Source organism: Pithys albifrons, chromosome 4 (assembly GCF_047495875.1).
Source record: "Pithys albifrons albifrons isolate INPA30051 chromosome 4, PitAlb_v1, whole genome shotgun sequence".
In the NCBI taxonomy this organism is placed as follows: Eukaryota; Metazoa; Chordata; class Aves; order Passeriformes; family Thamnophilidae; genus Pithys; species Pithys albifrons.
Window position 1 is genome coordinate 19,500,664 of NC_092461.1, and position 25,177 is coordinate 19,525,840.

The 25,177-nt window shown below is 39.7% G+C and overlaps 1 protein-coding gene across 3 annotated transcripts in view; it reads right to left on the reverse strand.

Moving 5' to 3' along the window:
• The window catches only part of RPRD1A (regulation of nuclear pre-mRNA domain containing 1A), a 43,569-nt gene extending 19,488 nt beyond the window's left edge, over positions 1-24,081 (reverse strand). Inside the window, exons 1-7 of one of the 3 annotated variants that reach the window (XM_071553601.1) lie at positions 23,682-24,081; positions 14,205-14,334; positions 13,383-13,489; positions 13,206-13,300; positions 12,177-12,303; positions 11,899-12,074; positions 8,958-9,040 (exon numbers count right to left, since the gene is read on the reverse strand). In XM_071553601.1, the coding sequence (XP_071409702.1) occupies positions 8,996-9,040; positions 11,899-12,074; positions 12,177-12,303; positions 13,206-13,300; positions 13,383-13,489; positions 14,205-14,334; positions 23,682-23,832 (831 nt within the window). In that variant the 5' untranslated portion in view covers positions 23,833-24,081 and the 3' untranslated portion in view covers positions 8,958-8,995. Of the gene's footprint in view, positions 1-8,957; positions 9,053-11,898; positions 12,075-12,176; positions 12,304-13,205; positions 13,301-13,382; positions 13,490-14,204; positions 14,335-23,681 lie in introns of those variants that run through there. The other 2 variants (XM_071553599.1, XM_071553598.1) reach the window with 2 other exon arrangements.
• Between the last annotated feature and the right edge of the window lie 1,096 nt (positions 24,082-25,177).

Consider the following 25,177-nt stretch of genomic DNA (forward strand, 5'->3'; position numbering starts at 1 on the left):
CCTGCTGTCTCCTGCCTTCTATCATCCTCAGGATTAAAGGGCTCACATTTACTGAAAACACAACAGTTCTGAGGCTGGTCTTTAAAGAAGTTATAAGGAGCTCAGTGGTTTACATAAAATCTGAGAACTGTTACAAGCAAAAATAATTGTGGCACAAACACACAATGATGTCCTTCTACCTCCTTTGCTGTCCAATGAACTAAACATTTGGGCTGGAGTAAAATGAACCTTTGATACTGATGAAAGAGAAATAAATACATACATACATAATGAGGAATGGAAATGGGTCACAAAAACCTAACATTTCATTGAATTTTACAGTGATTTCTATGTATTTCTTAACACCAGCCTACACTTAAATCTCACAGGACAGTTTCAAATACTTCAGGATTTGTGCTAAATCACAAAATACTGATTAGTATCCCAGCCCTCTGGTGTACAGCTACTGTAACTTCTACAATTATTCTAGAAAGTATGTGGCATTATTCCTACGTTTCAGCTTCCTCCCTCACCTCCAGTTAAAAATTATGCGTATGCTGTGGAAAAGAAATGCAGGCATGGAGATAAAGTCTCTTTTGCACTGAGAAATGAGCCTGATTCAGGGGGATAAGGCTTGGGCCAGATAACACTCTTAACAATACTTATTCTCACCAGAGTCCTTTTTTCTTCCACTAATCAATTTTTAACATATTTGTCTTTGCCTAAAAAGTCACAGTACATTGCTCTCCTACCTATGCTCCTCAAAAATACTATTCTTATTGACTTAACTGGGGTTTTTCAGTTTGGTAGTGTAGAAGTGTGGAAAAGCAAGTAGCTAAAATTCCTTTTTGACACTTGGACAACAAACATTTCAAATGTTTCCATGTAAATATGGACCATCTCATTGCAAGTACCAAAGCTCTTTTTGATTACAAAAAGTTGTAACAGATTTTTCTTCTTTTTCTTGATGGACAGATGTAATTTACTTGATAACTACATGTAGGGTTGGGGTTTTTAAATCAGTTTGAATTCATGATATATTTCTTAATTACCAACCCAGTGAGAATTTAGAAACTGCTGTGAGGTGAATTTCACAGATGAAGAAAATTAAACAAAGGTGCCTTTGTGAAAAACAAAAAAGAATTTAATACTGAATCAGGCAAGAAAATAAAACAGCTGGTGATATTGGATAGAACATCTAAAAACACTGGCACTTTAGACTACTACTTTCAGAGAATACTGTTTCAATTCCATTATCACATGCAGGTATTTAACACCCGCAGTACTACCATTTATTTAAGTTGAGGCAGCACAGCGATACAACAACACTCAGGGAATAATGATGCTATTTGATTCCTGTAAACAAACGACCAAATGTCTGAACTCCACCCGTTAGCCCAATTCTCCATCCCACCGTAAGTCCCACCCAGTGTGCCCCCTCCAACGCTCCCCTTTCCACCCCAATATCCCTTGATGTTCTACATTGCTCAACTACTGTGGCAAAGAGCAGCAGAGGTTATGGCTGGTTCCATGCTACACAGACTGACTGGACAGCAGACAGGCAGAAGAGATACTGAGGCTTTCCTTTATGCCTCTCTTCTAGTTACGTGTTCACAGAAGTAATTTTATCAAACTTTCAAGAATAATTGTTTCCCTGTCAAATTAAACAATTGATATGACTGGCAGTATAACTGCAACAGTCAAGTATCCCAAGAAATTGGACAATACCTGTAAGCCTTATGAAACAGCAAGTCACTCTCCTCTTCTGCCAATCACTGCCAGCAGTAGCTGAGAAACATGACAAAAATGTTTTGTCCTCTCTAATCCAGTCAACTTAATGCACTTTTTATCTCAGAGATACATCTTCATATGATATAAATGAAACAAAATTCCAAGACAATATGGAGCTATTTACAGGATTTATACATCATCTTGAGTTGTTTCCCAGCATTCTGCTTCTCCTTACTTTCATCAATTTTAGTCAACAGCATTCTAGACTCTGGCAGTGGAAAAACTTTACCAACTCCAAATTAAATCAATGCAAACTATTCTTTTACTTTTGGCAGAACTGAAAAACACCACAACTGTTTCAGCCTGAATGCAGAAGTAAATGTACTCTGGCTATTTCTTTGGTTTAGAATAAAATTTTAAGGCAAATCTAAGGACCACTTTACACACTTATCAGTGGTGAGCACTCCTGTGGCAAAATTTAACTTCCATTTCTTCCCAGTTATTAATTCTCAGCAAGCACAACTGACGTGGAATACACTGTTTCCTCACTTTTGTTAAAACAGGTCTCTTAATTAGTCTTCCATTACACACCCTCAGAATAACTAATACCCACAGCATCAAAATGAGAGCTGCTGTTTCCACACTGTCCTCAGTTACGTTTTAATTCATAGCTTCCAAGTTGTTCACCCTGCCCTGCAGACACACGTACCATATCCTGCTCAGTCAGGGAAATCTAGATATGAAGAAATTTATCTAGGTTCTAAACCAACATATTTTGTAATAAAATGCCAGGAAAAACAAACAAAAAAAGCAGTGGGCATATGACTAAACATACACATGATCATAAATCTCAGCTTCCAATAAATGCCAGGTAGCTGTAGCATCATGTGAAAGCTTTGGAGTTCTCCTACTTCCCTTCCTACATCAGGATTTTGACTCGGACTACACATGTTGCATGTTTCAGTATGGAGGCAAGCCTTCCACACTGGCTGCCCTAGGAAAAATGGGTATCATTATTCTTGGAGATGAATTTCCAGAATCAGACCAGTATTAATTGAACTACAATTGCTACTAGCTGAAAAGAAACATTACTCAAAACTCTGTTTTTCACCAGTGAGTTTTAATACAAAGATAAAGAGTTTTTAAGAACTGCATTTTTTCAGCACCACTCAGCTAAGAATTATGTTTCCCAACCGTTTTCGTATTTTGTCAGCTGAGGCTCTTGACCTACTGCTCTTTAAGCTTTTTAGGAATGAGGAATAGTTGATTAACAACAACAACAAAAAGTCATCTGAGTTTTATTTAAGTAAAATTTAAGTTTACTATACTGACTAATACATTGGTTTAACTGGAAAACTTTTGAGCTATAAAATTCAGATTCATTTTGAGTACTGCTGAAGAGTATTCCTGCTCTCTACATTTAGCCTCAGCTGAAGAGATGGAAGTTGTCTGCAACAGTCACAATAAACCCTGGGACTACTTTAGTAGGACTATTATGTAAGATCATAATGAATTTAAACTAGGAAAACAGAATAGCTTTGGTGCCTGATTAAAGCAGCTCAACTATGAACTCTCTTCCTTTTGATTCACACGAACTCAAATCATGTTGATAACAAAATTATTAAAACTAAAAGGGATTGGTATGTCATGTAAGATCCATATGAATTCTTGAGTGTTCTTATTTTCAGTGATATTTTACCCATAACAGATGGCCTTATTAATTAAGGTGAATTTCAATTCAGAATTTAGATTTAAAAGCAAAACAAACCAAACCACGTGGAAAGCACACAGTCCTTGTATACTACAACACACTGACATATCCCAAACCAGGAACATTTCACTGCAATTTTTTTTAAATGCAGACAGTATTTCATCAGAAAAGTTTCACTTATACTTACTGGTTTGCACAAGTTAACTTTTCTTCCCTTCCCCTATGCTGACATTAAAATAACCGGTAACAGAGGTAATTTATTATTTCATTAACAAGATCTGAAAATATTTGCCATGCCCAATGATCACTTAAGCTGTTATTTTCCTATGTAGATGTGAGGACAGAGGTTAATACAAGCACTCTGCCCAAGATGTACAGCAACTACACTGGATGCACATTTTCTTTAAATGCCATCTCACAAACAGCTGGTTGCTGTCCACCTGAAGTCTGTTTCCTTGTTGTGCACATTCAAATTCTTCAAAAAGGTATCAGCTCTGTCCACAAAAGCCTGAGTGCTGCTATGTTCCACCTCAGCTTTTACACAAATTGTTTCTGTGTAACACTACAGTGGTTTGAAGAGAAAAATCAGAAGTCTGTCACTGAGATAAAATGAAATCTGCTTTGTGTTGTTTCAGCAAGGCTGAGAGGAGCACCAAGCTGATGTTCTAGTCATTTCTCTTCTTATTTCTGTCAGAGGTTCCTAGAAGCAGCTCTCAACAGCCCTTCCAACCAACCAGGCAAATCATCATCAGAAATGCAGAAAAAAATCTTACTGGAATAGGTCAGTAAAGTGTAACTGAGCATGGTGCTCCAACTTTATAGAGAACTCATTAGACAAAAACATTGTAATAAAGTTTCTAGATCATAAAGGTGGCCAAAAAATTTCCAACTGTAACTTCTGAGTATCAGCCTAATGATACAGGCGTTAATTAGGACACTATTTAAAGAAAACACTAAGGAGCACAGCTTTTGAGTCAGACACAATTATCTTCAAATACACATGGCTTATTTTCCTATTAAATGAAACTACCAGAAGATATTAGCTAGAGCAAGAGCTTTCAATTCAGTTTGTTTATACAGGTCATCTCCAACTGTGCAGCACAGCTTTCCAATACATTCCCTTCTCTCTTGCTTTCCATCCACAACATTCTTTTTTGAAACTAGTATACAAGTGTTTCCTTTGTAACTCCTAAACTGAGAGAGAAAGGCAAATGTTTAGTCTGTGCAATTACTACTTGTCATCCCAATGTGGACTTATATTCCTACTTGAGAGTTTACAGCTGCTTCAACAACTAATTCCAAAAGCAAGCTTCTAGATGTAGGAGGGATACAGGCAGGGTTTATAGTTCCGCTTTGTATTCACAATACAGATGGAAAAAAAATAATAAGTCAACACTAACATCAGAATTTCAGGAAGTCTTAAACAGTATTACTGTGGGAAATTAAGGCTTGCAGAAAAGGTGTAGCCTTAACTTGAAAAGTCTCTCTACTACTGACACAAACAGGCATTACAGTTTCAGTGTTTCTTATATCCAGGTTTTCTTTTTCTTACCGCAAACCTGATCAAAGAAAACATCTGTTGCAGAAAGCACATGAACTCACTTGCCAGTCTACAGCTGTCCTTCAAAAAACTTACAGAGTTCTAGATAGAGCACTGACTGTTCCATTTCCAATTTCCCATCATCTAGATGTGTGTGCAAGGCTTTACATACCTGCAAAACTTGTTCTTCTGAGGATGACACAAACAGATCCATTCATTTTGATTAACAGTATGAAGCTTATGGCTGGCAATAGCCAGGAACATTCTGTCTAGAAGTCTTGCAGACAATAGCAAGTCCTACTTAGGTAAGACCAGTATCTTCTCTCAGTAATTTTAGAATGAATTCAAAAGGTACCTCAAAGGTATTAATAGTACCTGATATCTTGTGGTATCTTGTACTCCCCCCCACCCCCCCCTTCAAACAAAAAGTATTGGGTAAGCTGCAGACTGAAAGTCAAAAAGCCCACCCTTCACAAGTAATAAGGGTGAAATTGCTAATAGATGTATATATAATTACAAAAGTCACAACATTTTTATTACCCTGTTTCAAAACCAGAGCATATTCAAGTGACACGCAATGCCTTAAAATGGGAACTGAAGCAAAGGGTTGTCCTTACTTTACAAGGATGAGTAAAGTACAACCTACAACCTGCCCAATCTGTTAGTAAAAGCCAGGATTAATATTCAGAAATGTGGTAAGTTGGTTTAAAAAGTAGAAGTTTTCAAATGTTTCTGCTGTTCTGAATTGAATTGTGAAGTCCCATACTCTTTCAGGTACAAACTGAGTAACTATGTATACGGTACCTAAGCCTGCAATTCTTAAGTCACTATATGAAAAAGGTGTTTTTATTACTCAGAGAGGTTATAAACTTGTTATGAGAAATGTGTCAAATAAGCACTATTCTCATAAAATGCATACAACACAGGGCAACAAAAGGCACTGATCACCTGACTGCTTTGCTGTGTTATCCACTCTAGTCCCGCAAATTACTTCTACAAAACTCTATAACTGTACCTTTTGCCACTCACAAAAGTGTCTATGGAAACAAAGAAACCACATTTAAAAGATAGATTAGCAACCTGCAAAAATGCCTACAAGCCTATTTCTATTGCAGAAAACAGATGCAACCTACATCTTATTTTAAACATCCCCTCATCTTAACTTCTAACCAAATATGCCTTAAGGAGAGATGAGTATTTCAGTGATCACTTAATTCTCCCCAGTCACCTTTAGGTAGATAATTGAAACTACTGAACTCACCAAAGTTTAGAAGTTTCGTTTTGGGGGGTTATGTTTGTTTGAATAAACAATTCCAGTGACGATGTTCATTAAAAGATTCACACTGTGCAACTCAACTTCAGTAAAAGATTTACACTACACCAAGTCAACTCGAGCAAGAGCTTTCAACTGATCTATACAAATATCAAGGCATAGAGGCCTGTTTCCAAAGCACATTCCATTTCATATAGGACAGGATTGGGAGAGCCAGGATGAAGAGAATTCATCCATTAAAGATCCTCAGCCTATATTTCCTTCCTGATTTTTAAGAGCTACATAGATTTCTCCAAAAAACAGTGCAAGTTACTTGAAACTGGGCCACAAAAGAAAGAAATTATGGCTAAGGTTCTCCTTCCTTTACTACTAAAAAAAAAAAAAAGAGGTCTACAGTCACATTCCCCTTGGCACAAGAACATCTGAATCAGCTCAAACAGCTCTTTCTGTAGAAGTCATATACTCCTCAAACTGGACACACTGCCCACTCAGCTTCAATTTTTGAAGGTGCAATCCTGAATGCAATGGTTCATAAAGTCAACAGCTAACACACCATGTTCTGTTTGGTACCATGATTTCTGTTGCCAAGCATGTATCACAAGATCTTAACTATTCAAAACAGTCCTGATGAGTATGGATGAACCTTACTGCCCAATTTCTGACACGTCCCAGCCACCAGTAATCATTGCACTGTCAGCAGCTCAGCTCTAACTCCATGTTAACTTGTTACTGTGCTGCTGCCACATTTAGGGAGCTGTAGATCACCTACAACACTGCAAACTCCTCCCCGTAACAAAGGGCAGGGTAGGGCTCATGCTACAAATCAGTCTTTGACTTCTACCAAAGCTCAGCACAGTACTTTAGCTGCTCAGTTGCAATTATTTGAAGTGGACTTGAAAAGTAGGAAATGTGATTGAATATATTACCTTAAGTAATCTGTTACTGAACAAGAAAAGGTTCTAAGGAAGTATAAGGGGTATAAAGAAAAAGAATAGCAAGCAAAGTGCTACACACTGTGATAACGTGAAGGCCGTGGTGGAAGGCAACAGTCGACAATATTACCAAACTAGCATTGCATTGCAAAACAAAACCTAAGGACACCAGGCCTGTTATACCACTGCCATCCCTAAATTGTTTGCTTAACTTTTTGTCTGCATTTGGAACCATTAAGTGTGAACTGAGCAGGAAAAAAAAGGCCTTTGAGTTCAGAGCTACAAACCAGGGAGAATAACTTTTTGCTGTTTACCCCATGACAAAATTAAAACCTTTCGGAAGACAAGTAAAGCTACACTGAGCTATAAAGCTCAGTCATGAAATGAGTGTATTGAACATTCAACATGCTAAGAAACCACAATTACAAAGAGATGTGTGAGAGTAAGAGTATGAATATTGTTTATATACCTGTAAAAAATCAGGAATGCAAGACAGCAGCATCAACAATAAAACTGTCTTAATTAAAAGCAAACCACTAAAACACAGCAGTGTTTTACTTCCCAGAGTAGCATTTCCTTCATAAAAACTTGGATCTAGTGACAATTTAAATTGGTAAGTTGATAGAAATAGTATATAAGAAACTGAGTCATTCAGTATATGCTACATGTAGCAATGCTACATTTCCCCATAATGTCAAAATGAATGAGAGAGGCTGACGGTTTCCTGGAATACGATTGTATGATCCCCTACTTATACTTGTTAGTAAGTCATGAAAGATTTCAAACTATCAAATCCTTTATTTGAAATGTAGTAAGAGACTATTTACTCTGTAACCATTGAGTCTGTGGAAGAGGCAAAAGCAAAATACTCTTCTTATTCATTTCATTTTTAAGGCCATGTTCATTCCAGAATGTCTACAGGACAGTCTTATCAAAAGGACATGAATGCACCTGGGGAACAATTTATTTATATGAAATTCTCTATTCCTGTATAACATAAAAAGTTATTTTTATCAGCCTTCAGTGAGACTAAGACACTAACCAACACTTCTGTTCAAAATCTAGAGGATAGGCAGGAAGTTAGGAGGTGGATATGACAAGGAAGCAGGGAGAGCAAAAAGTCAATCAAACTACTAGAAAACAGGAAATGGCATTAGCCCTCTAAGTGTTCATAAAAAAAGTTTCGCAAAAATATTTCTGCAAATATTTCCTTTTCTCTAATTGACAGAATCACATGTCAATAGAAATTTGAGACAGAGCTGCAGTACACTGAACCTTAAATATTTATACTAAATTAACAAAAGTGAAGTACTCTTTAGGATGATTCTGAATTTGAGGGGGATTCCAAAGAGGCATAAGTGGCACAAAACACACCTTCTCCATTACCTAATACAATTTTTTATTGTGTTTATGAAGGACAAGACCTCCATTTATCACTTCTCATTTCTGACCATGTAATCCCAACAGCTAGAGTGTAAGTGAAAAGTCTGAAAAAGTCTTGTTTGCATAGGTGTCTCTTTTGGGTAATGGCAGCTTCAATGCTAAGTGACCCCCAAAATTCTGCATTGCAAATTTGAATGATTTCACCAAAAGAACCTGGGAGTTTTAGGAACAACCATGTGAAAGATTTAACCTTCAAGAAAAAAGAATGACACTGGATAAATACTTATCCATCTCAGGCATAAACTCGGCAATGTTTGTGAGAATATAGATGAAAATAGCAGAGGTTTGGTATGAGTAGTTACAGAATTTCTCCTCTTCAAGCTTTCAAGAACAACAGACAATACAAGATTTTGATTCTTAAATTTATTTTTAGCAGGATGTGTGTATTAATGGATGGTGACATCATTAGAAGATAGGTCCATATCCACCACCTGCAACAGAAGCTAGAAAGACATTAAAGAAAACAATTTAAAGAGATAGAGATGACACTACTTACCCCGAACAGACTTAGGAAAGTCACCTACTAGGCAGTATTGCCAGCTTTGGATGCAGACACAGTATTATTTATCTGTTACCAAAATCTCCTGTCAAGATCTAATGCATACATTACCTTGATTTTGATGGGAATCATGTACTTTGTTTCAGAAATAACTATTAAAGAAACTCTTATTCTTCAAAAATTACTCATGGAAAGATTAGTTATTCAGAATTACTCACCTGTAAATTTTCTCTAGAAGATCTGCAAATTTAGGTCTAAAGTTCCCATCTAAAGTTGAAAGCTAATGAGAATTCTCTGGGAATTAGATTTCTAACACTGTTAAACCAGGTCAACAGCAAATGCCATTTCCAGATTCAACTAATACATCCACTTGTTTCTTCCCATACCTGGGTGATTGCCAAATCTGTAAGCTAGGATCTCAGCACTATACTCACAGATTGGTGATACTAATTCAGGAAGAAATGAAGACTTAACATATTACAACCCAGAGACCATGTTATACTAAGAAAAATCTCAATAGCCAGAAGTCTAACAAAAGAAACAAGCTTGTCTAGAACAAATTAATTTCACCAGATATCAAATTTGAGGAGCCAAACCCTAGGGACAAACAGTTCAGAGAAATATATTCCCAAAGAATTATGTGACAAGCCCCTTTCCCAGTGCTATTTCAAATGTGAAGCCAAAAAGCAAGGCTCAATTTGAGGAATGGAATTTCCCAAGACTGTAAAAAGAGAGTCCTTTCTTCATTTCCATTTCTTAATAGCTATAAACAAAACACATGAGCTAAATCAGCAGGCTGTGCAGTAGGTACTATGAAAACATCCTAAGCTCACATTTCAAAACTTCAGAATGTTTACAGCCTCCACTTCCCAAAGTAAGAAGCACTATTGGTGGTGGGCACAAAGTTACTTCATTTATATTAACACTGGTTTAAAACTTCGTTTTAAAGTTCTTGCTCTTTACAATCTCTTGGCTCATATGACTGTATTAGTAACCTGGATTGATAGCATCTTGACTCACAGTTCTTTATTAGTAACTCACATTTATACCACACCAATCAGCCTAAAAACATTCTTATGGTATACTTCAACATCCTAGGACTTCATCTGTTTGTAAAAGAGACTGCTGCAGCTACTGATGACTGTCTTCTACTTTTTAAAGAAAGACCTTAAACTAGTCCAAAACAGGAACTGTGCTGTATTAGAATGAAATTCGTCAGCAGTTTAAATAATTCAGCCAAGAACCTCATTTTAAGGACTATGACAGCCCAGTAATATGCAATCATTTTCTCTTAAAATTACAAGTTCTCTAATCCAGTAACAGTAGGAAACTAAACTGGTTTGTATTTGTTGAAAACAACCAACAAGGGTGGATTCTGTTCACAGCTGCACTACCATTTGTGATTTCTTTTTAATTGAGCTCTCTCCTTCTCACAGAAGTATAAATCTGTCTGAAAGACTAAGTCACTGCCTTTTGAGTAACTCACTATCCCAGTGGTCTACTATATATAAACAAGGTATAATTGCTGGTAAAGAGCTACAAAAACAAGCCAGTGTCTCTAGACAATGAGTCCTTCATGGAACCTGTGGGAATTTGTCCTTCAAACCCATTACACACACACAGGGCAGGTAGGACACATGATGAAAAGCTTAAGGCCTCCTGTTCTTTAATCTTCCAGGTTTCATTATGCAGATGTGTCAGTTGCTATGGCAATCACAACTACCATGGTACCGCCTATCTTACATGAAGTTGGTCGATATTCATCCCACAGGATAAACACAGTAATGTTGATAAGAAGAACCTCGATCAATTGCTTTTTGGTGAGGCATAAAGTCAGGAATTAAGAGTAGCGTGGGAATGATACAACTGATCTGAATGATGACTTCAGATACATCGTGAACAGCATTTTCCTGAAAAAAGGCACCAGAAAATCTGAATTCAAGTTATAAAAAGGTAAAAAACTCTGAGGCAAAGAAAGTGTTCCTGACAGACCTGCATGATGAAACCTCAAGAGTAATTAATTTGGGCACTATATATGCACATGCTGCAGTTACAGGGCACTGCAATTGTTTAGATATCTCCCTTTGCAAAATGATGCAGCTTCAGTTCTATTACTGTAATACCCAAGTTAGCACTGGGCAGCAATTGACATAAAATTATGGAAATACTCTAAATATGTGGGATGTTCAACAGGAGGCTTTACAGTACTACATGGTGGGAAAGAAAAACAGATGACTGAGAATAGCAAAGAACAGAATAACTTAGGAGATCATTTGCTCATAAGGAGCTGCTCACTCTGTATCCTTCTTTTATTGTGATCTGTTCAGTCCTAATGGTGCTAGTACTGCTAATCAGCTGTGTTAGAAGCTGTAGAGGCTAAAACTGCATTTTACTGGGTTTAATGAATGCTTGAATATGCTTAAAAAGTTATGCTGAAACCAGTGACTAAATACTTATCCTTTAGCAAATACATAACTAAGACTTAGAACAAGGAATGAAAAGAGCATGGGAAAAAAAGTTACCGTGAAGAATTACATTTGTAACATTCAGGGAAAGACTTTCTATCTGCACTATTAAAACTAAGTCTGTAGGTATAACAAAGACAGAATAGATTAAAAAAATGAAAGGGCTGGTTTGGTTCTAGTGTTCTAAACCTGTTAAAATGTGGTGGAAGCAAAGATGTAACAGTGGTAATTAAATATCTTTGGAGAGAAAAGTTGCTTAGGGTGACTAAAACATTTGCAAGAACAAGCTTTAGTGAAGAATGGACTAAAACAAAACATTACGCACTTCCAGCTTATGTTCTTTCTCTGCAAGGAATTCTTTTTGACACCGGAGAAAGTCTGATAACATTCGAGTTAGCTGTTTTCTATCATCTATTTCAGCTGCCAACCTGCCATTGTAATCCGCCAGCAACATACATGCATCATCTACCATTTTGGAAAGTTGCTCTCCAGATTCCTTATCTAAAAAGCAAGCAGAGAAAAATAAGTAAAGCATGACTTAATCAATCACACACCATGAAGTTCTCAGAACAGCATTTTGGTTAGTACATCCTCAACCCTCACCTGTTATCCTGTCTAACAGGGACACATCTTGGACCTCTAAAGGCAGAGAGGCTATTCTCTGATGAACTGCTGCATCCCCAGAGGCAGCATTTTCTAGTTCTTGTAATGCTCTAATGAGATCTGTGGTCTGCAAAAAGCATGCAAAATGGAGAACTAGTTTAAGTAAACAGATCCCAGAACAAAACAGTATTTTACAATAAGCTTATGGAATTGATTTGATGGTAATTTCAACAGCATTCACAGTATCAGCTTCTAGACTGAAACAAACCAAAACTACACCTTTAATTCTCAGCACAATATTGCAGTGCTCCTAGTTCTAAAGGTCACCTTCCTATAGCAGATTTTGTCAATTACATTCTTGGTATATAAGGAAAATTTATACATCTTTTAATCTTTACTGATTATTTTACCTTTCATTTTACTATGGATTTTAAAATTAATTTTCTTGCCATTTTACTTCACTATTGCATCAGCCTAGATCAGTGTACTTCTTCTGAAAGTAGAGTTGATCACAGAAACCCAGAAGTCTGTTACAAAGCACACTAAACTGTGACTGGGGACAGTCATTCCCTGCCATAACAAAAAGCCTTTTGAGGTGAGGCAACAGCATAAAAAACCACAAGAAGAACAGCTGTAACCATGCAATGTAGACAATTTTTCCCAACCATCATGCTTGCAACACTGAGAAATATTTTATTGATAAATCCATAACGATCTTACTCTAATACATACATTACTCATTACAACCCTGGAAACTGAATGAAAACCTAAAACAGTGAAGAAACTACCACTGAAATCCTGATGGAGCAAAACTGAACATACAGTTCATATATTTAGCTGTAAAGTCATATGACTAAAGCCACAACATACTTGTAACCTGAAGAGTACTGTAGAAAGTTTCAGGTGTAGTCACTCCTGCTTAGAAACAGTACCTCATTAAAAACAGAGACCATTCAAAAACTGAAGAGTAACTGAAAAATTCTCTATGAAAGGCTATGCAAATACAGAATTTTATAAACATGCTTTTACCTGAGGAGGGTCAGTGGGAGAACTTCGAGGTGAACAGTTATTTTCATCAACTTTTATCTGTTCATATGTGCGCTTCCTCACCTTTCTATCTCCATCTAAATGAAAACAAACAGAGCACTCAGGGAAATAATATTTCAAACAACAGACTGAGCCTTTATACACACACAAAATACTTACACAAAGCTTGCCTAAGTTGTTCTAACACATCATTTTCATAAACAGACCTTTCTTCCCAGATAGACAGCACTCGGCCAAGGTGTTTCTTACAACTCTCATCAGACTCACTGTTACAAGGAAAAAAGAGCAAGTATCAGCAAGACAGAAGCACAGCACTGCCATATGATTATTTCTCACAGAAGGACCTTCACATACCTTAGCAATATCCGAGCATCAGAAGTCAAATAATCTCATCTCAGAAAACAACAAAATCACATTTTAAAGAAAAGAAAGGAAATGCCAATTTGTGGTATCGTCTCAGCAAGCACATAAATAAAAAAGGGCCAATGCCCAGCTCTGTTTCCTTGCTCAACCCATAAATCTGTAGGTCCGTAACCCTACTATGCAAACACTGCAAATAGGTTTGTGTTGTTTCAACTGCTGTGTACCATTGTGAAAATAATCCTGTATCAAGACTAGCTTCCTAATGCAATTACATTAATGTTAGTTGGGGAAAAACAAATCATGCAACACCAATAATGAAAAACATCAAACTGTTGCAGCTCAAACACACATTGAAAGCAAGTCCTGGTTTCAGGAATAGCTAACAGCTTTCCAAAGCAGAAGGGACTGAATGCTGATGAATTTACCATGAAACTTCCTCCAATTGCATTAGGACTATGCGAGATCAAAAGAACACTGAATAAATTAAATTAACAAGACCTCAAGTACAGAAATAGAATACAAAAATGAGCTGGGCCAGAAGGGATCAACTGAGGACTTCTCTAAATCCCTCTCAAATCCAGTATGAGGAACAACACTGCACACACAAGTTTACTGTACCTTGAAACATGCTTAAAAGCCTCCACTATTACTGGAGCAAAGTCTTTTGTAAATTCTGGTCCTTTCCTTTTGCTGTTCTGTATGACATCATTGGCCAAGTACAGGAATGTCAGTTTCCTATTTGGTTTTGCTAGTAAAAAAAAAGAATAAAGAATAATTAGAAACTTTAATTCCTTTAACTAATACCTACTTATCCACATTTATACTGAATACAAACATCCCCTGCACCTCCTTCACCCTGAAACCAAAGGTGTCTTTCCTGTTTTCATTGCTGTTTACAACATTTCACATTTTCAACATTTTCACGTGAAAAGACTCTGGTCACCCATTGCATTTTCTCTCCCTTCAGCTCTGTTTAAATTCTTCTTCCTTCATAATATAAAAACTTCCCTTTAGCACCATCTTTAAAAACAAACAGAAAAAAACTCAGATATGTCAAAGCGTCCTTCAGACCCCAACTATTTTCAGGTGTTTTTCTGGGCCTTTTGTGATTTGTCTGTTAGGTAGCCCTCAGGAATTTCTTTCAAGTATTTCAGCTTTTCTTTGAACCTGCACAAATTTCTTACATTCATGAAGTTCTCTGAGAAGGCACTTCACAGATCCACAGTCATTCATTTCTGTGAAGAACCTGCTCTTTTTCAGTCTGAATTTCACTAAGTCTTATGTATCCACTTCTCATTCTCACATTGGAGCAAAATGAAATGTCAAGCCCTAGTCAGCCTCCCTGTATCACAGTGTCCCTCCCTCATATCCTAATTGTTAAAACACTCACGTTCCAGCAGCTGTAATACCAAGAGAACATATTCAAAAACCACTTTCAAGCTTCTCTGGTGTATCCCTTCTCCAAACATCCTAAGCATTGTACCTCATCTCCATTAAAGTGAAACAGATTACAAGCTTCCAATTTACAAGTTGCTTTTGAGAATCTATTCCACATTTTCTAAGTGTTCCTGCCTGAGTATTTTCATTGACATTCATACTTCATCCAATCTTCACTAGTCCACAAGCTTCTTGGAGCTGAAACTCTTCTTGTAACACTTTTACCCTTGGTTAACACCAGAATATCATTACCACCACATAGTCGTAGTGTGTACACTTTGATTTTAAAAATCAGTTTCTCTTGAAAGACGAGTTTTTTTCTACCCTCTCAAGGAAAGCAGCACTGTAGTAAAGCCAATCTAGGACTGCTTATAATTCATGCTTAGTCCCCAATACAATTTGATTTTGTTAATTTCCACTCCAGCCTCTCAGACATGCAGAACCACCACCCTCACATACAAAGAGAAAATTCAATGTTGGATATGCTTTCACTCAAGGGAAATGTTTTTGAGAATAAATTCTGCACTACAGAAAGACTCCTCTGGAGGATTTCTGCTTGAAGTACTGAATTTTTTCATCCTCTTGGACAGAGATATCTAACAAGTTGAGAGTTCTGAATTAAGTGGAGGAAAAAACCCCTCTCTGTTGAATGTAAAAATGCACTCTTACAATCAAGGCAAACTAAAGAGTGCTAAAAAAAAGAATTAGCTTGGAAGAGCTGGACAAGGTAGAACTATTAAAATGCTACTTCCAACAGTGAAATCGCGACATGCAAGAACCCAGGTAATTAATCTATTTGTGTCAATATCTGACTGATCTAAAATGCAGACTTTATAAACTTACGCTACTCAATTTCTGTATTAAAACTGATGTCACAACAACACATCTCCTACCTGTGTTTCAGGTAAATCAAAGCTCTGACACACAGCAACCTATGGATTATTCTAAGAGAAAATCTTAGAAAACACACATTGTCTCACAGGCATACCGAAAAGTAACGAGCATCTGTCACAGACAACCCTGCACCTTTTTCCATTTCTTAAATGAGCCCAGATTTAGGAGTCAAAACTCTAATTAAGCAGGCTGCTCCACAGACTATCCTCTGGAAGTGCATGAGGATGGGTCCTTGTCCATCCATTTTACAGAAAAAAAAAAAGTCATGTTTTAATCCACAGTGCTGTAACTCGCCTGTGACAGACCTCAGCTTCCCTTTCCAAGGAAAAGCCAGAACGACTGGGCTGGCAAAGACAAGAGACGCACACACAGTGCCACAAAGTCAGGTAAGGCTGATCCTCACAAACCCCAGACTTTATTCACTACAGTGAACAGATTCATGTAGCATGTTTGGAAAAAGCATGGGAAAACCGAGAAAGTCACTCTCAGGCTTATTTCACCTGGTGCTGCCTTTTCAGAGTTCAACATAAACAAAGCTGCATAAAATGAACAGAAATCCTAACCCCACAATAAAGCTACCTGTGGCTTTGGTTAAAAATTCAATCAATACTGTACCCTTCTGTTCACAAAGAAAATTTTGAAGTAAAATTTAATTCCTCTTGCTGTAAGAATGTGCTGCACAAAATTCCAATGCTAAACATTATGCCTAATCTTGAGAATTTTTCCCTTTCACTTCACCAATCTTCAAGACTTACACACTGATCTACTGGCACTCTGCCTTATACATGAGCATAAAGTACAACATAACCTCTGGCAACTGAGCCTGACAAATTTGAGCTGAACAGCATTCTACTATCACTGTAAATTAACTACTGAAGTCTGAAATACAAAGTTGAATTCAGGACCAAATAGATCTGGAAAAAAAAATAATGTTAAAAGCATTTCTCTTTGATAGTAGTGACAATAACTTTCCAGCCCTGGGCTTTGATAAATCTCGTAACATCAAAATGGATCAAACAGATTATTTTAAAGTGTCCTCAACACACGGTAAGACTATTAGCAAAAGCATTATTACTGTCAAAAGAAAGTTAAGGGAAAAAACCACCATAAGTTAAGTTAAAGAAGGACCTGAAAGGCATATAATACTGCCAGAGTGTACAGTATTAGGAGTAGCCAGCCCTCAGTATCTCTGGTGCAATAACAGCACAGTCTGCAAACACAAAACTGCTAAGAAATCATCCACCTTGCAGAGTCATCTTTTCAGAAGATCTGTGCAGTGTTCCCATAACTCCTCTGTTTGTTTCAGATTTACCACTGAGCCACCAAAGTAGTGCCCTGAAGCACTGGATTCTGAAATATTTTAACATGTCAACAGTGCTAGTTCATATAAGAGCCATATTAATCAGATCATTCTGATTAAAAAGTATCCACAATGAGACTAAGGGGGATTACTACCTTGCAAATGAAACTATGTCTGTCTTAAAAATGTATCTGACATTTAAATGCCAATGAATATCCTTCAGATATTAATGACATTTCACCTAAAATTAGTATACTGAGGCTTCTACTGTGGAGACTACATTATTAAGTCTTCGCTTTTGGCAAGCCATCCTTCTTAGGAAAGCACACCTGTTAGCCCAGTCCGGGCACGCCTGGCTCTTTGCCAGTTCAACATGGATGCCCTGACATTATACGCTTTAGTCTGTAACACTCAGAGAACTCTTAACACTGATAAGCCACCATTTTAGTCCCAGAAACCAGTATTGTACCTGGAAAGGCAATAAGCTGCTCATTTTCACTGTGGTTAGCTCTGGCAATCAGAGTCAGCATGATCACCTAAATTTGTCTTCTCCAGGTTTACCTCCTGCATTTGAAATTGAGTTCCCATAAAGAGGGCCAGAAACAAGCCCATTAGTTTCTTGCTGTCCTACCCTTCTTCCCTAGAGACAAGAGATACTTGCTGTCTTAGATACACTGGAAGAAACTACAGAAAAATGCACAGGCATAAGAGATTTCATTTAGATCTCACTACAGGACTGACTGAGCCATCTGAAAATGTTACATCAGGCTTTAAGGTCCTACAGGTCAGCTCTGTGTCAACTGACTTTCAAAGAAAATACCACCTAACAAGAGGTTTTGAGACAATAAGCACCAGAATGTTAAAATCCCACAACAGTTATCAGCACTAAAGAGATTATTTAATACACTAAAGTTCTCTAATATGGATTCAAATAAAGACTTGGCTCAACTGCTATTGAATTACTTCAATCTACATATATGCAGGAGAGAATATGAGTGTCAGCACTTCTCCTAAAATCTCCAGGACACTTCCTATCTCACAACACACTTCACACCTTTGCAGGAGAAGTTCATGACATCCCTGTAAAGACCTGACAAGCTTTCAAGCCTTTTATTACAAGACCAAACATCTTAAAGTCAGCAGCACTGAAAGGAGCACAAGATCATTGATCCTCCACACTGAGGAGAGCTGACCTGAGTTCTTATGCAAGCTGATGAAGTGCAGCAGCTTTGGTAACATGACTGTAAAACTTGAGAGGCTGCCACCAGAAAGGGCAATTAAAAGATAATATAATCTATAAAAGGCATGTTACAATGAGCACTTAAAATTAATTAACTTTCTTGTAAGAAAAAGTTAATCTAAGTGTTCACCATTGCACAGCCATCTGATTCTCCTCATGAATTTTAGCAAGGTTTGATAACTGTTGTGTTTTCAAAGAGGGGAATGGGATTGCCCTGATGTGCTCATCATTTGAGGGCCCAAGTGTTTTTGACTTTGAGTTTGGAGGTTAGTAACAAAGGGAACACAGCACACAGACCCTTCTGGGAAAAAGGCCATAAGCAGCATCAAATTACAGCAGGATGCAAGAAAGCTGGTCACAGACCAGACCAAGGAAACTGTTCCAACACAATTACATTGCAGAAGCTTCTCACTGCACTTAGTCTATCTTGAATTACCTGGACACATGAAACAAATCCATTTCTTTGCTTGCCCTACCTGGCTGGTACAATGCCAAGATGAATATGAATTAACAGCAACAACAGTTTCAGGACAGGAAAAAGACATTATACTTAAGTCATCAGAATTAGAATGGTGAAAGACAGACAGGTACAAGTAAGATACAAGGTCACGAGAGATATAGCAACAAATTAATACAGACTTGGATTACACAATCCAAATGTAACTATTTTAAGTGAAAGACGTTATATTGCTACTCTTTTCTTCCTAACTGTAGGTCATTTTGTAAATCCTGTGTGTAGCAAATATGTTTCTCTAACTTGATTCAACAATTCCAATTCACTTAAAGTTTTGCCTGTTTGTTGATCTCCAAACCTCTTGGCATAAATGAGAGGATTCATGTGGATGAGCAGGAAGGTACCCACAAGCACCTCTGTCAAGTATTCTTATGGGCCTCCTCAAGAACACCTACTAACCAGGTGAAATCAGGAAACTGTAGTTTTCTTTCTTTCAAATAAAACAAGATCCATTTATTCTCTCACATGGGCCAATGACACTGTATCACATTAAGTAAAATAACCTTTCATTCCACAGTACAGAAAGATTCCGTCTCCTAACAGAAAAAACTACATGACATAGTCCAGAAAATATTGGCTTTAAATCAGGAACTGGTTTTCTGGTATCCACTTCCCATCTGCAAGACAATATACTGCAACCAGTTTTGGCTGTAGTTGTGTTCCAAAGCAGTTGACTGAGTATCAGAGTAATTCAGACGTAATACAACTTTCAAATCTGCTTTCACTGTTGCGAGGCCTTCTCAATCTGCCTACTAAAATCCTCCGCCTTCCAAATTCCAGCAGCTGCCACAACAGGCAGTAGCTTCAGGAAGACAGATTGCATCAATGCCAAAAGCTACCCTGAGTCAGGACCCAAACAACATCATATGTCCCAGTAGCTGAAGTTACAGACAAACAACCCATAAATAAGCAAAGAACAGCAGCTTCTCATACCACTGATGGACTGCAAAACCACAAAACAAACAAACAAGCACCCTAAACTGAAACAGCAGGTACACTGCCAGAGAAGCACCAAAAAACACGTCCACCCCTCTGTAGCAGCCCGAATGTACTCACACAGTTGTGGCTGTCAAAGCTCCTAACGTAGAAAAGCTCTGCAGGGAAGGCAGAGATCACTGTGGCTCAGGTGGGGTGACAGGTGACAGCCAAAATGAGATGGGGGCAAGTGATTACGGAGGGGAGGGACAGTCAGCATCAGTTTCTCAAACTGACTAATCAATGAGATGCCACCTGGGCTCTGAGGAAAGATACTTGAATCTGAAATTAGGTTTAAAGATACAACACAATGATGTCCTGTACAGAGTCAAGAGATGGACTTGATGGCTCTTGTGGATCCTTTCCAACTCAGAACATTCTGTGATTATTAGATAACTGGGACATAAATACCTAAGACAGACAGAGCTGGACCTAACACAAAAGCTAACAGAAAGAGATGACAGGAAAAGATTATTACAGTGGAGCTTAAAAAAACAACTCCCACGTATCACAAACTTTTAGCAATTTAGGGGTTTTTTTCCTTTGAAAAAGAACGCATTTTAACCCAGTACTGCAAATTGCACATTGAGCCTACCGAACAAGCACTTACTGTTCACCCTTCAAGGCTAATGATTTGAATTATGGAACTGATTTTTTTCCTTTCAAAACAAAACACATAAACAAGTAACAAACACCTACAGTTTCAGAGAATGCTGAAAAAATCAGGCAGCAAGAGAGGAATGCAAGGGAACATACCTGATTTGCAAATAACAAAAAATAATTCTCAACAGGCTCCATCTCCGAAGAGCCTGTTCAAAAGGGTTCCTGGGGGTTTTCCCAGCAGCCACTGACTGCAGTTTACACAACAAATTTGTATGTGCTGTGCCACTACTCAGTTTTTTAAAAAAAGGCATTGCATCATTCTCTTTATTGACACACAAAATTACATAGTTTAAATGGGCCCACCAGTTGCATTTTAGGAATGACTGATGTATTCACTTGACAAGTTAATTACTTAGTACTACTTAACTACTTAAACACTGAAAAAGCTTATGATTACCAAGTAATTAACTATTTAACTTCAAGTGTAATATTTTATACATCTGAAATTAGCCGGAGCAGGAACATTTTCCTCAGCATGCACTTTTCAAGAACGTCTGTACATGGAGGTGGATGGAGCTGATCATCTCTAGAGAGGCCAGAATATGGGACTTGACCACTTCCAATTAATCCAAGTGAACAGAAAGGCAGTAAGGTTTTATACTGTGCAAATTATACGCACATTGGAAAAGCTGCCTCTTCACCTCTACTCCAATATGGTATATAGACAATTACTATTTGAAAAATAAAAGAATCAGAACCAAACATTTAGGAACTAAAGAGCTCTCATCTTAGTACTCATTTTCATGAACCACTAGAAACATGTTCAGAAAGGCCCATGCAAGCTCATCTGACTCAAGTGATCTTTCACCAAAACTGAAATAATCCAGAAGAAATGTAACATCCCACTGTATTGTGCACAACTCAGTTCCACAGGCGTGAAAGGGAGTAGGCTGTAAGGAAGGTCTGGAGATGAGAATGGCAATACAAAAAGGGACACAATGAAAGGAACAAAATCTAGAAAGGCAAGGTTCAATTTTCAGTTCTGGTACACTGCTGGCCAGCAATAGCAGCTGACAATGCCGGTAATGTTTGTGTCCATATTCTCCAAGTATGTAATTTTCCTCTCAAGTAGGAGAGAAACCATGTTTCTGTGGCATGGGCAGCAGACAAGTCAGGAGCCTTAACCTTACTCTATTTCCAGCCTCATTGCCAGCATTCTGCTTTGTGCACATCAATTCACCACTGTACACTGGTTTTCGTTCTCATCCTCCACATGCTGTCTGCCTAGATGGCTACATCCACCCTTTGGGGATCAGGGACCATCTTACAATTCCATGCTGCAATCAGCAAAAAGTATTGGATCAATACAAGGTAACATTTTTCAACTTCAGGTACTACTGCTGGAGATGAAAAATTAGAATATATCCTGTGTACATTAACTATGTCAGCTTCAAAACCTGGATGACAACTTCATCAGACTCCAGACAAAACCAATCATGGCAGCTATGCTCACTCAGAGCTCCAAACAGGATTAGAAATGGAAGCCAGACACTGAAAGCTGAGAAAAAGCACAGCATTCCTGAGTTCTTAAGAAGATTGTTATCCTTGCCTCTCAATGCCACCTTCAGACATGTAGCCCATGTTTCAAAGACTTCATTTCTTCACTTAGTCAAACACCACAACAGTAAAATTAAGGTTAAGGACTGAACATTAACATCTTGGATTATTATGAACTAGTGTTGTGCTCATTAATTAAGATGAGCAATCAAAACTCTGATTCCATTTCAATTAGTTTAAGATGCCTTTCTGCTATCATTCAGAATCCCAAACATTCAAGTTGCTGATTAGAAGGCCCAGAAATGTGGCGTGTTTCAGACACAGAGGGGACACTCACTAATTTGTTCCTGGAAGAAGAAAGTAACTTTGCAACAAACATATAGTAAAAATGTGTTTATGTCATAAGATGAAATACACCAAGTAAGCCTTTCTTCAGGCAATAGTAAAAAAAGAATTCAACTCTTGCTTGAAAGTTCAAAAGATAACATTTCACACAAAGAGAGTATTTTAAACAAAAACATAATAGCCATGTTACATGAAACTCAGTGGTTCCTCTTTCATAAGTCCTGTAATAGCTTAGTGCTATTTTTCCTCTCCACTTGAAAGCCCAGTCTTCTACTTTTCCCATTATAAGATCCATATATTAGCGAGACTCCAAAGGAAGCTATTGGAAGGCAGCAACATTTCCTAGAGCAAAGCAGAGATCTATCAAGTGAGTTTTCTTTTTCTTAAAATGAATTAAGATGAAATTATTTTCCAGTCACGTCAAATAATCCTTCACATGCCATTTCTCCCTTTCAGTCCCTTAACACAGCTAAAGAAATGCACACTTTTATTATTATTCTAACACTGGTAGTAAACATCTGGCAAAACCAGGAAGTAAATACGACTTTGGACACAAATTGCTCCTCGCCAGGGTATTCCCATCCTCAGCTGCCCTACAAGAAGAGTTTCTGGCATGAGTGGACAAGAAATTCAAGTAATTCTACAGCTAACCATCATTAGAGATTATGAAAAGCAATGCCTAAAAGGCTCCGTCCTGGGAGGGCTATAATATTAATAACAGAAAGCCCTAAATCCCGTCCATCCCACTTCCCACTTTCCTCTCTCCTTCCACAAGAAAACGGGAGGCAAAATGCGAGGGGCAGCCTCCTCAGAGGCATCTCGCTGACGGAGGGGATAATGGGAAGGAAAAGACAGGAGCGAGGGGGTGGAGAAAAGAGAAGAGCGAGGAGAAGCACCTCCCAGCCCGCGGCCATCAGGAAACAGAGCCGAGGTGTAGCAGCCGCGCCAGGGGCTGCGCTCTCTGCTGGGGCTGGAGCCCACCCTGCCCCTGCCCCTGCCCTGCCCGCTCTCCCGAGAGGGGCTGAAGCCCACCCTGCCCCTGTCCTGCCCGCTCCCCCAAAAGGGGCTGAAGCCCACCCTGCTCCTGCCCTGTCCTGCCCGTTCCCTCGGCAAAGGCTGAAGCCCACCCTCCCGCTCCCCTGCCCGCCTCCCCGACTCCCCAGGCCGGGCACCCCTCCTGCCTCCCCGACACACACCGAACGGGGGCGGCCCGGCCGGCTGCGGCCTCACCTTTGCGCAGCTCCCGCTCCCACACGCTGACGATGAGCGCCGAGTGCTTGCGGTGGTGGATGAGCCACAGGCTCAGGGTCTGCACGCTCTGCTGCGAGTTGCTCAGCTCCGACAGCTTCCGCTCCAGGGCCGCCTCCGAGAACGCCGACATCGCCGCGCCACGCTCGGCCCCGCTCTCCGTCCCGTCCCGGCCGGGCCGCGCTCAGTGCCCGCCCCTCGGGCCCGGCAAGGGAGGAGCTCCGGGCGACTCGGGCCTGTCCCGTCCCGGCCGGGCCGCGCTCAGTGCCCGCCCCCCGGGCCCGGCAGGGGAGGAGCTCCGGGCGATCCCGGCCCGTCCCGCCCCGCCAGCAGCGCCCAGCGCCGGCAAAATGGCGGCGGCCGAGCCCCGCCGGGAGCCTCGCGGCCCTGCCCCTTCCCTTCCTCGCCTCTTCCCGCCCCTTCCCTTCCTTTCCCTTCTCCGCCCCTTCCCTCCCACTCTCAGTTCAGGCCGGGGGCGGCGCTGCCTGGGACCCGCACTGAGCTGCGGGGTCGACGGCGGGAGGGACCTCTGGAGATCGGCCAGTCCATCCTCCCGGCCAGGGCAGGTCACCCAGGAACGCGCCCTGGGCGGTTTGGAATGTGTCTGGAGAGGGAGACTGCACAGCCTCCCTGGGCAGCCTGTTCAGTGCACGGCCACCCGCACAGTAAAGAAGTTCTTCTCAGGGGAAATTTAAGTTAGATATCAGAAAAAAATTATTTCCAGAGAGAGTAATCAGGCATTGGAATGGCCTGCCCAGAGAGGTGGTGGATTCACCTTCCCTGGAGGTTTTTAAACTGAGATTGGATGTGGCACTGAGTGCCATGATCTAGTAAACGGACTGGAGTTGGACCAAGGTTTAGACTTGATGATCTTGGAGATCTTTTCCAATCCAATCGATTCTATGGTTCTATGATTCATATTCAAGTGGAATTTCCTGTGCATCATTTTCTGCCCGTTCCTTCTTGTCCTGCTGCTTGGCATCCCCGAGAAGAGCCTGGCTCCATTCTCCCGACACCCTCCCTGCGGAGACTTACAGTGATGAGATCCCCTCTCATCCTCTTGGTGCTGAACAGGCCCAGTTCCCTCAGCCTTCCCTCATAAGGGTGATCCTCCAGTCCCTTAATCATCTTCACAGACCTTTGCTGGATCTGCTCCAAGACCTTCATGTCTCTCCTGTCCCGAGGAGCCCAGAACTGGACACAGCTCTCCAGATGTGGCCTCATCAGGGCTGAGTGGAGGGGCAGGATCACCTCCCTCAACCTGCTGGCAATGCAGCAGGTCCTAATGCAGCCCAGGACACCATTGGCCTCCTTGGCCACAAGGACCCACTGCTGGCTCATGGAGAGCTTGTCCACCAGGACCCCCAGGTCCTTCTCTGCAAAGCTGCTTTCCAGCAGGTTGTCCCCCAGTCTGTGCTGGTGATGGGGGCTGTTCCTCTTCACGTGCAGGACGCTGCATTTGCCTTTGTTGAATTTCA